Genomic DNA, 11,151 nt, shown 5'->3' with positions numbered 1-11,151 from the left:
CTGCGCCCGTGCGCCCTCTATCCCGGAAGCGGAGGCGCGGCGGGCCGGAAGCGGTGTGTGGAAGGAGCGCGCTCCCCTCAGGCCCGCGTGAGGCGCCCGGCTTGGTGCTCCCCTCCCCGTCTCCCGCCATGTCGCGACGGCGGCACAGCGATGACAGCGACGGTGAGCGCCGCGGGGTAGCCTGCTCTCCCTCTCTCCCTCCGGGGCCGGCGGTGGCGGTGGCGGGGCCGCGGTGGGCCATCCCGGGGCAGGAGGGGGCTCTGGGCGGGATGGGGGTGGTGGCGCTGACCGGCGGTAACGGTGCGCTCACTATGTTGAAGCAGGGCAGCCGCACAAGAGGCGGAGGACGTCTGAGCCGTCGGAGATCGAGGAGAGGCTCGAGTCGCTTATCTGCAGGGTGGGAGAAAAGGTAGGCGGCCACCCGCCCCGGCCGCGCGGAAGTCAAGTTGGGGGGTGGGAGCCCTCTTTCTGTGTGTCATCTGTTATCGGATTCACCGTAGGAACCACCCCCCAAAAAAACCGTTGTTTTTTTTTAATTAGACAGCTGGGAAGTTGTCGGCTTTTGCAAAACCGCATGCCGAGGGAGGCAAGTGTTCACATATCTGTGTTGTGTTTTCCGCGAGACGATAAGCGGCGTGGGAGCAGTTATCGCTTTGCCTCTGCAGATTGTTGCTCGTTCCAGGCTGCTGAGGATGTGGAGGGGTTGACTTGGTTTGCCTGTGGCGTGTGTCCTGGCAGGAGTTGAGGCTGATAGGAAGGGGAGAAAAAAAGATAAGGTACACTGACTTTATGTGCGGCAAAAAAAAGTCATGAAGGCGATCCCTTCAATGCTGTATAACTAACATACTGCTCAGTCGCCTTACTGAGGTTTCCATGTGGCAGTATTAGATCTTGCATCCCAGGGGAACACTGGAGTTCTTTGCAGGGCAGGTGTGTGATCGGATGCAGCTCTTCTGAGGAGTAGTTGCTCCTTCTTTCAGGCAAGCAGAAGCGGTTCTTTACTGCTAATGGAACTGTATCATTGCTCTGAAAAGGAGGTGACATAAATTAATACTGTCACCTGACTTCCTCAGTGGCTTGTCAATATTACCTGGTTGATGATGAAACTTTTTAATATTTTTTTTTAATTTTAGAGTAATTCATCTTTGGAGAGCAACTTGGAGGGCCTAGCTGGCGTTTTGGAAGCTGATCTACCAAATTACAAAAGCAAGATACTAAGAATACTCTGTACTGTGTATGTATGCGGGTGATTGGGGAGGCACTTTCTTCTCTGTGCATAAGTTTAAGCATTTATGGTAGTTTAAATGCCACAAATGGCTTTAGTTCCTGAGTGCCGTTATAGTGTAGAGTTTGTTTTACTGCAAACAAAAGAAATAGAGGAATAAGCTTATTATGTACTAGGTGTAATTCAAGGAAAATACCCCTTTACATTACTTTGGCTTGAAATGTGTACAAAGGCTTAAAGCAGATAAAAAAAATGGCAGAGCTGCTCTTTAGCAGCAAAGAGAACCCAGTAATGCTGGGCAATATTCTGTTTCCCAATGAAATGCTCAAGAGCACCAAAGCTGTTGGCTGTTAACACTTATTTAGTCTTGTTATCTGTGCTGTTTTCTCATTGCCTGTTCCTCTTCTCTGGCAGTGAGGTGCTCATGTCTTCATAAGCCCATCCTCTAGAGGAGAGGAGCTGGGAACACGAGGAGCTGACAGCAAGTTCTGCGGTGGCTGACAGGTCTCCTTCCTCTCCCTAGCAAAGGGCAGGAGCAGAGGTGCCCTGTGTCAGGGTCACTGAGCAGGGGTTGTGTAGGGTCTGTGGTAGTAGGAGAGAGGGGTGTGGTGAAGAGGGAGAGTATTCTAGCCCTAGCTTATGCTGTGGTTTTGCAGACACTTTAAATCTGTTTTGTAGCAATGTTTGTTAATAAAAGGTAAACTGCACGTTTTTTCCCCCCTGTAGCAGTAAGACACTTCTGCAAGCATAGAGTTAGCTTACTTGCATACAGAACTGATTGAAGAAAATGAATTCTTCAGAGCAGGATGTGGCCTTCCCCGTGCTATGCTCTAAAATCAGTTACTTTGACTTGAAACACTTGGAAGCAAAATTAATAGCCTAAAATGTGTACACCTCTTGTATAATCTTGCTGATGCTGCATAATAACATAATTTCTAAATTGCGAACTTAAAACAACTTCTTACATCCTTGTATAAATTCTGTCACTTATATTATTTGGCCAACCCTCTGGAATACTCAGCAATTAGATACAAATAAAAAGCAAATACCTTAAATGTACTTGAAAGTGGTGCCTTTCTAAATGTCTCCAGTTAAAAAAAAAAAAGATTGTCTCTAAAACAATAACCAGGAGATAGAATTGTAAGACCATGCTAGCACTTTTCTCTTATTTCGTCGTGAGACAAATTTAATTTACAATAAGCAGATTCTAAGATACTATGCAGTTGCCAATTGGCGCATGACAAATAGACAACTAACTCTGTGTTTCTTTTTCTGTGTCAGTGCACGTCTGTTACCAGAAAAGCTTACTGTTTACACAACACTAGTTGGGTTGCTGAATGCCAGGAACTACAATTTTGGTGGGGAATTTGTAGAAGCCATGATTCGTCAGCTGAAAGAATGTCTGAAAGTCAATATGTATAACGAAGCTGTGCATTTAGTAAGTGGGTTTTTGTTTGATTTATTTTATATTTTTCCTCATCCTTTTTCTCTCCTCTTCCTGTCACCTTTTTGTTCAAAAAAAGCTGGGCCTTTCAGTATGTATTGCAGTCTTTCCTAGCATCAGTGTGCAGGGCACTGTAGGTATACCAATAGGAAATGTGCGTTGTGTGAGAAGTATTTCCTTCCTCAGGGGAGAGGAATCATATTACAGCTGCAAAATTGACTACCAAGTGTATATTTTCCCAGTGACAAATTAATCTGCAGTAAACAGAGGTGCTTCCCCTGCCTGTTCTACAGTCAAATGTAAGAGATAGATGAAAGTAGTGCACTTTACTGTGTTCAGAGATGTATGATGTTCTTGTGGATCACATGGAAAAAAAACTGAAAAGAAACTGAACAGTCTGGTTCTTAAAAGCTGTTTGATGGCTGTTATCAGGCATATGTGTTCATTCTTCAAATGAGGGATGAAGGCCAAGCAGGAGGTTTTAAGGGCTGTCTTTGAAACCATTTGCTCAGCTCTTGCGGCTTACAGATTTTGTCTGCAAAAAAGGTATTAGGACTTCAGCAGTGTCTGATTTCAAAGCACAGTGCCAAGCTCCTCAGCTTCTTTTGAAGCCCACTGGTGAAAACTAAGATCCTAGTATTTCTATGTACTTTGTCAAGAGACTGCTGTTCAGCTGTGGGACGCTTTTGCTAATACAGTCCTCATCGGAAGTCTGAATGTGCTGTCTCTTGTCTTCAGCTTCACCTTCTCTGGTCATGCTTGTAGGCAGATGACTTGTGAGAGTAACAACTAAGGGAGTGGCAGTGGAAATCTTTCCTCAGCTTTGTCAAAGCCTTTTCAAAAACTGTTCAGAGCAATGACTATCTGGAAAGTAAGAGTTTGGTACTTTTCTCTAATTTAGTTGCTCTTTGAGTACGGAACTGCCTGCTTTCCCAAAACTTCTTCCCAATGATCTGCCTTCAGATGAAAATACCTCTGTTGGTTTTTTGGACTACTGTTTATAAATGTGCCCTTAAGAAAAAATGAGCCTTCAAAAAAAAAAAAGCGAGATTTTAATTGTCAGAATTTCAACCTGTGTTGTCTGTTAAGATTGTGGGGATACTGGAAGAGCTTGGGTCCTACTAGGGCCTTGTTTAAGTCTGAAGGCAGGATACAAATCAAAAGAGAGGGGAGAGGGGAAAAGAAAAAAAGGCACTGCTCTGCCCCAGATGTTTTCTACTTAAATTCCCACTTCTGCCAGTCTGGATTACTTACTAGAGTGCAGCCAAATCAAGGATATATTCCTGCCATGGAGATTTTTTTTTTTCTGCCAGGCAAATAAAGCCACTTGATTCCCAGCACATCATCAGTCTGTCGCATTTCTGAAGCCTGAAAATGCCAACAGTTTTTACGTAGGCTGTCTCTGTGTAACTATCTGTATTTATGAATAGATAACTGTAGAAATTGATCATATATAATGGCATACAGATTCAGCACTTCTGTTTCCTGATGCACATCTGGATTCATGAAGCCATGGATCAATCCCTTGTCAGCTCTTTAGAAGGCTTTTCCCTTCCACGCTTTTTCCTTCCACTTCTGTAATTTTAGTGATTTGATACTATCTACGGTAGATAGAAGCAGAAGGTTTCTTTTCTGTGGTATCGGTTTGCATGCCTTTGAATGCATACTGGTTAATTAGGAATATTATCCTTGCAATGTTATTGCAGTGAAATAGACTGCAGACATTATAATGAATGATATATTAGGCAGTGTTTATGGTACTTGTTTTCCAGGGTTGCACAGCAGGTCTGTACAGTGTGCAGTATTTTTGCCTTCGTAGTACTGAATGAATATTGTACTTTTATTGATGGTTTTTTGTTTTAGTCATTGAAGTAACATTTATTTGTTCTTGTGAAGTCAGTTTAAAAAGTATTCATTTAAAACAATTTTTTGGGTCTTTTTTTAGGTTCGATTTCTGTCTGATCTTGTGAATTGTCATGTAATAGCTGCACCTTCGATGGTAGCTATGTTTGAGAACTTTGTTAGTGTGACACAGGAAGAAGATGTACCCCAAGTAAGCAAAAGATCTGTATGCTCCTCTAGCACTGTTTTCACAATTTTTCTGTACCATTGCTTCTGTACTTATGCTTGGAACAGGGAGGTTTTAGAGATAGCAAGCTAAAAGGACTGTTGTGCAGTTTCTTTAGCATGAGTAAAAGGAGCCTATAGCAACTGGAGAACACACGGATACAAGAAGAAAGCATGGTCCTTTATAGTGAGGTAGCTGAAGTGAATTAATTTTACTTTACTTTGGCAAGTACACGGTGCCTGCCTTGTTCTGCTATGTCAATAATCTGCAGAAGGACTGTGAAAGCCATACCGTATTTTAAGTCGGCTTGTCACGGTTCAAGTTAAAAATGGTACATTTCAAGCAAGAATGTATCTTTTTCATGGCTTGCCAATCCAGTTTTTAGCTGCTGGTCTTTATATCCTCCCAAGCTAATAGTTTTGCTAATGTTTTAATTTAAATTAAAATGAGGTGTGTGTACAAAATCTTGTGGAGCTTACTTGTGTACTTAGATTTTGGTATATTTCTTTCCTATAGGTACGATGTGACTGGTATATGTTTGCATTTCTGTCATCTTTGCCTTGGGTTGGAAAGGAATTGTATGAGAAAAAGGATGCTGAAATGGATCGTCTCTTGTCTCAGACAGAAAGCTATTTAAAGTAAGTTGTAACTCATTAAATATACTCTTTTGGTATTTATTCAAGTACGGATTAATAGCTTTGATTATTGCTCACTTAAATGTATACTAAAGTTTAGGTCTGAACCATTCAGTGGGGAAAAAAACCCTGAAAATAGAATAGGTGGAGAGATTTTTGAATGTGAAAAGTTTTATTGTCTTGACTAGTACTAGGGTATCTTGAAGGTCTTGTTCTGCTCATGCTGGAGCAGCTGCAGTTGTAAGTGTGATGTGAATACTGATAGGTTGTTGCTTTAGTGCTCTGCAGTGTGACTGCTTGCTGTCTCGGTGCTTCAGGTTAACGTTGTCAAGATAGGGTAATAGAGATATTTTAAGTAATCACAAACCTGGTTTTTATATGCTGTAGACTTGCCAGCTGAAGAGATTCAATAGGTAGCACACTTGCAACAAGAGAAAAAACTCCTGCCCTAAATCAGTCTTTCAAAAGTCAGGTTTTCTTTCCTGTGTAAACAGGCGCCGCCAGAAGATTCATGTACCCATGCTTCAAGTTTGGACTGCTGATAAGCCACATCCACAAGAAGAGGTGAGTGGACCTTACATTGCATTATTTCAGAAAACTTGAAAAACGATTTTTAACTAAAGTGTTCTTTTATAATGGAACTAAAAAGCACCTCTGAAAGTTTTAATGCTTTGAATTGTCTCCTGTTTGTCATTAATTGTAACAAGTTCTACGTGAGGAATTCTGTTCTAAATCTTAGATCTAAATATAAGGTTGTATGGGGTGAGTAGGAGACTGTTTTGTTGTTTGCTGACAGGCCCCTGGGGAAATGTTATGAAGTGAGGAATAATTGTAAATTGTAGTATTTGCTTTGGAATTGCAGTTACAGGGCTTCATGTTAAAAGGACCTTTGTGAGAAGCAAGATGTGATTCCTTACTTATCCCTTAGTGTTTTCCCTCTGCAAGAAAGAAACCTTTGTAGTGGCTTTGCTTTCTCAGTTCTAGGAAGTGCAAAACAAGTATGTAGAAACTGTATGCAGCAGTTACCATGCCATCTTTCACAATTAAGCCAAAAATACTGGAGGGGAGAGGGAGCGTCTGGCTAGTTTGGGATGGAATCTGACTTTTTGGATATTCTTGGATTTTTTTCTTTCCCTTAACTTTGAGGACAAACTTTGTTAGAAGTGAGATCTAAATTGATCTTCTGGGAAGTTTTGGAAAATGGCCATCTTCCATTTTGTTCACTTTTCTGATTGAATCACAGCCTTAACAATTGTCTTTTTAATCATAATTTGGGGAGACAGGCTGTCTGACAATTGATTTGTCAATGTGAGTATTTTGCCTGCCTGATATCTGCATTTTCTTATTTAGCAAAATAGAGGAGAGATTTACAGAGTGTGTTTGAGACTATGTGTTACCCAGAGTACCATAAACATGGTTGTTCACTTCAGGGGCTAGTTGTTAGTAGTTTTGTTCCCATTTTGTAGTGTGATAACTTCAGCAAATGCAAAGCACTTTCATACAAAGACATTTCTTGCACTGGTTATAACTTGAAACTTGTGTTCAGTAAGGCCACAGGCCTCCAAAGTTCTTGGACTGCTTTTAGCAATTAAACAAAGCAAGCCTATTGCCAGTTGCACAGGTGTCTGAGCTGTCTCTGGGAGAATGCTGGGACTCACAATTCAGTTGAAAACCATGGCAAAGGTATTTAATGTTTGATAGTATTGTTTGTCTTGAATATGCAGTAACTGGTAGTTTTGATTGCTCTGGGAACAGCATGGCAGTCCTACAGAATGTCTTTCCAATTTTAACATTGATATTATGTCTGTTTTAGTACCACCAGTGAGCAGTGACTGCAGTAATGTTCACTGCTATAGTTTCACTGGCAGATTCAAAGGATGGCCATTGCGGTCCGACTCCTGGGCTGTCTGTTGGTGTTTAAAAACCTTCCAGCAGTTAAATTTTACTAACACAATATTGTATGGAATTAGAAGCAGCTCTGGAGTTTAGACTACTTAAATTATTTCTTGGTTTACTGCATCAGCAGTTTAAGAAACTTTTTTCTGAACGGAATATGGAATTTAAGAAATACATTTCTGACAGTTCAGGGAGCTGCCAGCTTTGTTATGGGATTCAGTGCATCTGACATCTCTCACCTTTTTCTTTCAGTATTTAGACTGCCTTTGGTCTCAGATTCAGAAGTTGAAAAAAGACCGTTGGCAAGAACGACACATTCTGAGGCCCTACTTGGCTTTTGATAGCATTCTTTGTGAAGCGCTGCAACACAATCTGCCTCCCTTCACCCCTCCGCCTCATACTGAAGATTCAGTGTACCCGATGCCAAGGGTTATTTTTAGGATGTTTGACTACACAGATGACCCTGAGGTATGTGATTGCTGTGGGGAATGGTGAGCAGATATCACAGTTAGGTTCCTGAGGCAATATTGGTCAAAATGTGATGTCCCCTCTCACAAGACAGTGAGTGGTTTGAAGACCAGCAACAATTCTGTTTTGGTACCTCTGCAGAAACGAAGTAGGTGACCAAGTTACCATACAAAGCAAGTCTGTGAGGAGCAGAATTTAGGGCGTGAGATGTTGTGATGCTTTCATTTAGAATGACAGTGTTGATTGAATTCTGTAATGTCTCTAGAAAACTACATTCACAGAGTTAGACTTTTCTTCTATAAAGTTGGTAACTTAAGTCTTTTTGCAGGCTAGGTATTTATTGTAATGTTTAGACTGTTGTTTACTCATCTGTTAAGATTTGTTGATGCATATTGTGGAACAAAGGAGTGCTTAATTGGGGTGAGTGAAAGATCCATCTGTCTCAAAAGTCTGCCACCAGCATTGGTCAACAATAGATATATAGACAAAAGTGTCTATATAGACACCTCAGTCTGTGTGGAATTTTGACTGTTTTTCCACCTGTAAATGTATGTAGGATGGCTTGCTACCTGTAGCATTAGCAATGATCTTTCATGAGTCTTCATTTTTTCTTACCAGGGCCCTGTCATGCCTGGCAGCCACTCTGTTGAACGATTTGTAATAGAAGAGAACCTTCACTGCATCATCAAATCCCACTGGAAAGAGAGAAAGACTTGGTAGGAAGAGCTTAGCGCTATGGTGCCCTGGCGCTTTTATTATGCTACCGTGGCTTTGGTACCATCAGGGATATAGAGAGTCCTGCACTGGTCAGACAAGAGCTCAGTATTAAACATTTCCCAGAGCACTTGATGAAACTTGATTTACTACATTTAACTATATTAAAATTGTTGTGTGGAATACCATGGGTCTGTAATATCCAGATAATGAAGAGTCTGTATGATGCAGGCTTCTTGGGAAGGGAATTCCTTAATAATACGCGATGTGCTGCAGAAGATATGCAGGCACACCTTATTCTTCATGGGAGCAGTGTGGAGAGTGTGGTTGTGTTATGCTTTGTAGGATTTTGAAGCAGCTGATTTGTTGGGGTACAGTGAGCCTTGAGCTGGTTCATCTGCAGCTGTCTGTGCACTAGTTTTATGAACACACTTCTGCTTCCTACTCTTCCTTGTTGTGTTCTTCTCTTCAGGATTACATGTCAGAGATAATTGATCTTGCACTGGGGAGTCATTGCAGGGCCAGCATGTTTCATTAGTTTGACTTCAGCCGTGCCAGGAAGCAGTTGGGGTACTTTTCTGCATTTCTGCCTAAGCAATATCTGATGTGGGTAACTGATAACCTAGATGGTTTACCACAGGTGTCAGGCTTCCAAATGAAAACCACCACACTTTGTATAGTATGCAGAAAATGGGCAGAAACAATGTTTTTGGTAATGGCATGTGATAAATTTTTTTGGTTGCAGCTGTTTGATTCAGCAGAAACTAGAAATTCAGGGTTGTTGCAGTTACAGGGATAGCCTTTGTTAATTCTCAGAGGGAAGTAAAAGACTAGAGGGATATACAAGATTTGCCAGGGAGGTAGAAATGAGATCAAGGAAGTAGCGGTTGTTTTCATTGTAATAATGGTAGGTGATAACGAGCTGATTAAAAGTTGAAGCATTTGAAGCCTGGGAGTCTCTTATATAACCCATTAGTTTTAATTGTGCTTTCAAGTCATTCTGAACATCTGTTGTTAGGGTTGGTTTTATTTTTCCCTTTTAATATGTGCATGCCAGAATTACAGATCACGACGACTATTTAAGCAAACCTTTTTTGCGTAGCAGTATAGTGTTCAAGTGATGTAACTACATAGAGATAACGTACATCGTTACAAATCGTAGTTTAGGCAATGCTGATGTGTTCTTGTGCTGTTTCTGTTTTGAGTATTCTATGGATTGATGGGCAGACTTTCAAAGGATTGTTAATTTCTTTCTGCTGCTTTCATGTGAACTCTTGCCCAGAATGAAGCATTTTCTGTAACTTTGTTCCTTGATCTTCACATCACATCTGCTGTGTTATGTTCTGAACTAAATGTATCTGTGGTTTTGCAGTGCTGCACAGCTGTTGAGCTATCCAGGAAATAACAAGATCCCCTTGAACTACCACATAGTAGAGGTATGGATTTTGTAGACAACGTCTTTGGTAGTGCTGTTATTTCATGAGTAACGTGTTCCAGTTAGTTCCATGGTAGGTCCGTTAAATTACAGTTTGATTTGGGAGTCAGCCAGAACCTTGCTGAATTCAATCATTGGCTATTAAATGAGCAGATTATATACAATTGAGTGATATGCTTTTTGTTGTCATTTTAACTTGGTGCATGGGAGTTTTGGTCAAGTACCAAAATTTCTTAGTGCCCTAGTAATCCAGGTTAAGGCATTTGTCAAACTTTTAAAGTTCTACATATGATGCTTCTAATGTATCACACAGTCTAAGGGATGGCTACATTTGAGTCACTTGTAGTTTAAAAAAAAATTGAATTAAAATGCAAGAGGATATGGGACACATTGAAATACAAGAAACTCCATCTAAACATGAAAAAAATATTTTTTCATTGCAAAGGTTATTAAACACGGGAAGCGTTTGCCCAGAGAAGTTGTGGAGTCTCTACCCTTGGAGAAGTTCAAAACCTACCAGGGCACAGCCCTGGCAGCCTGTTCTAGATGACCTTGCCTTGTGCAAGGGGCTTTTGACTAAATGATCTGCAGCTGGACTCAGCCATTCTGCATGGCTATATGTTTGAATATTCTAGATGATTTTGTTCTACTGGCCCTGAAAAGAACTTGCAGTGAAATTGTGGTGTGTTTCCTCCAGGGCATCCTCCATATTGGAGAATTTTGAATAACCATAATGTGTATCAGAAGAGCAGCATAGCTTTTCTTTTGCTGCCTCCTTTCAAGGGTCTGTTTTCAAGATGCAGAGCTGTATAAAACTTCATTAATTTCCGTTGAAAGGGATTAAGATATTTCAGTAGTAATGGCAACTTGTCATATAAAGATTTTATGAAGAAGTAACTATAAGGAGGAATTTCAGAGCTAATCATAATAGGAAATAATCTTTTGTAGATTTATCTTAGTAAAAGTGGGATGGAGAATTCCTCTTGGCATCAAAATGCCTGATGTTCTATATGCTGTAAAGTTACAATACTTTTGGTCAGCTTGTTCTTTTTGTACTCTGAATTCAGAACAGAGGAATCTTAAAATCAGCAACAATTTTCTGCCTTAACGTTGAAGTATCTTCAGTGATTTTATCTTCAGTATCTTCAGGTGCTGTATATGGCTGGGTGCTTTATGCTGAGCTGTACGTAAATGCCAACAAATAGTTACTGCAATTCCTGATTACATAAGTTACCTAAAAGCCCTGGAAATTCTTTGATTCAGAAA

General features: G+C 40.8%; 1 protein-coding gene across 2 annotated transcripts in view; it reads left to right on the top strand.

Moving 5' to 3' along the window:
- The first annotated feature begins 4 nt into the window (after positions 1-4).
- The window catches only part of NCBP1 (nuclear cap binding protein subunit 1), a 31,597-nt gene continuing 20,450 nt past the window's right edge, over positions 5-11,151 (top strand). Inside the window, exons 1-10 of one of the 2 annotated variants that reach the window (XM_075078593.1) lie at positions 5-162; positions 324-409; positions 1,134-1,234; positions 2,507-2,663; positions 4,615-4,722; positions 5,254-5,375; positions 5,867-5,936; positions 7,521-7,736; positions 8,355-8,452; positions 9,823-9,886. In XM_075078593.1, coding sequence (XP_074934694.1) covers positions 129-162; positions 324-409; positions 1,134-1,234; positions 2,507-2,663; positions 4,615-4,722; positions 5,254-5,375; positions 5,867-5,936; positions 7,521-7,736; positions 8,355-8,452; positions 9,823-9,886 — 1,056 coding nt within the window. In that variant the 5' untranslated portion in view covers positions 5-128. The remainder of the gene's footprint in view (positions 163-323; positions 410-1,133; positions 1,235-2,506; positions 2,664-4,614; positions 4,723-5,253; positions 5,376-5,866; positions 5,937-7,520; positions 7,737-8,354; positions 8,453-9,822; positions 9,887-11,151) is intronic. The other variant, XM_075078594.1, reaches the window with a different exon arrangement.

This window comes from Phalacrocorax aristotelis, chromosome Z (assembly GCF_949628215.1).
Source record: "Phalacrocorax aristotelis chromosome Z, bGulAri2.1, whole genome shotgun sequence".
NCBI classification, from domain to species: domain Eukaryota; kingdom Metazoa; phylum Chordata; class Aves; order Suliformes; family Phalacrocoracidae; genus Phalacrocorax; species Phalacrocorax aristotelis.
Note: the sequence above shows the minus strand (reverse complement) of the source record. Positions and strands in the feature narration are given on the sequence as shown.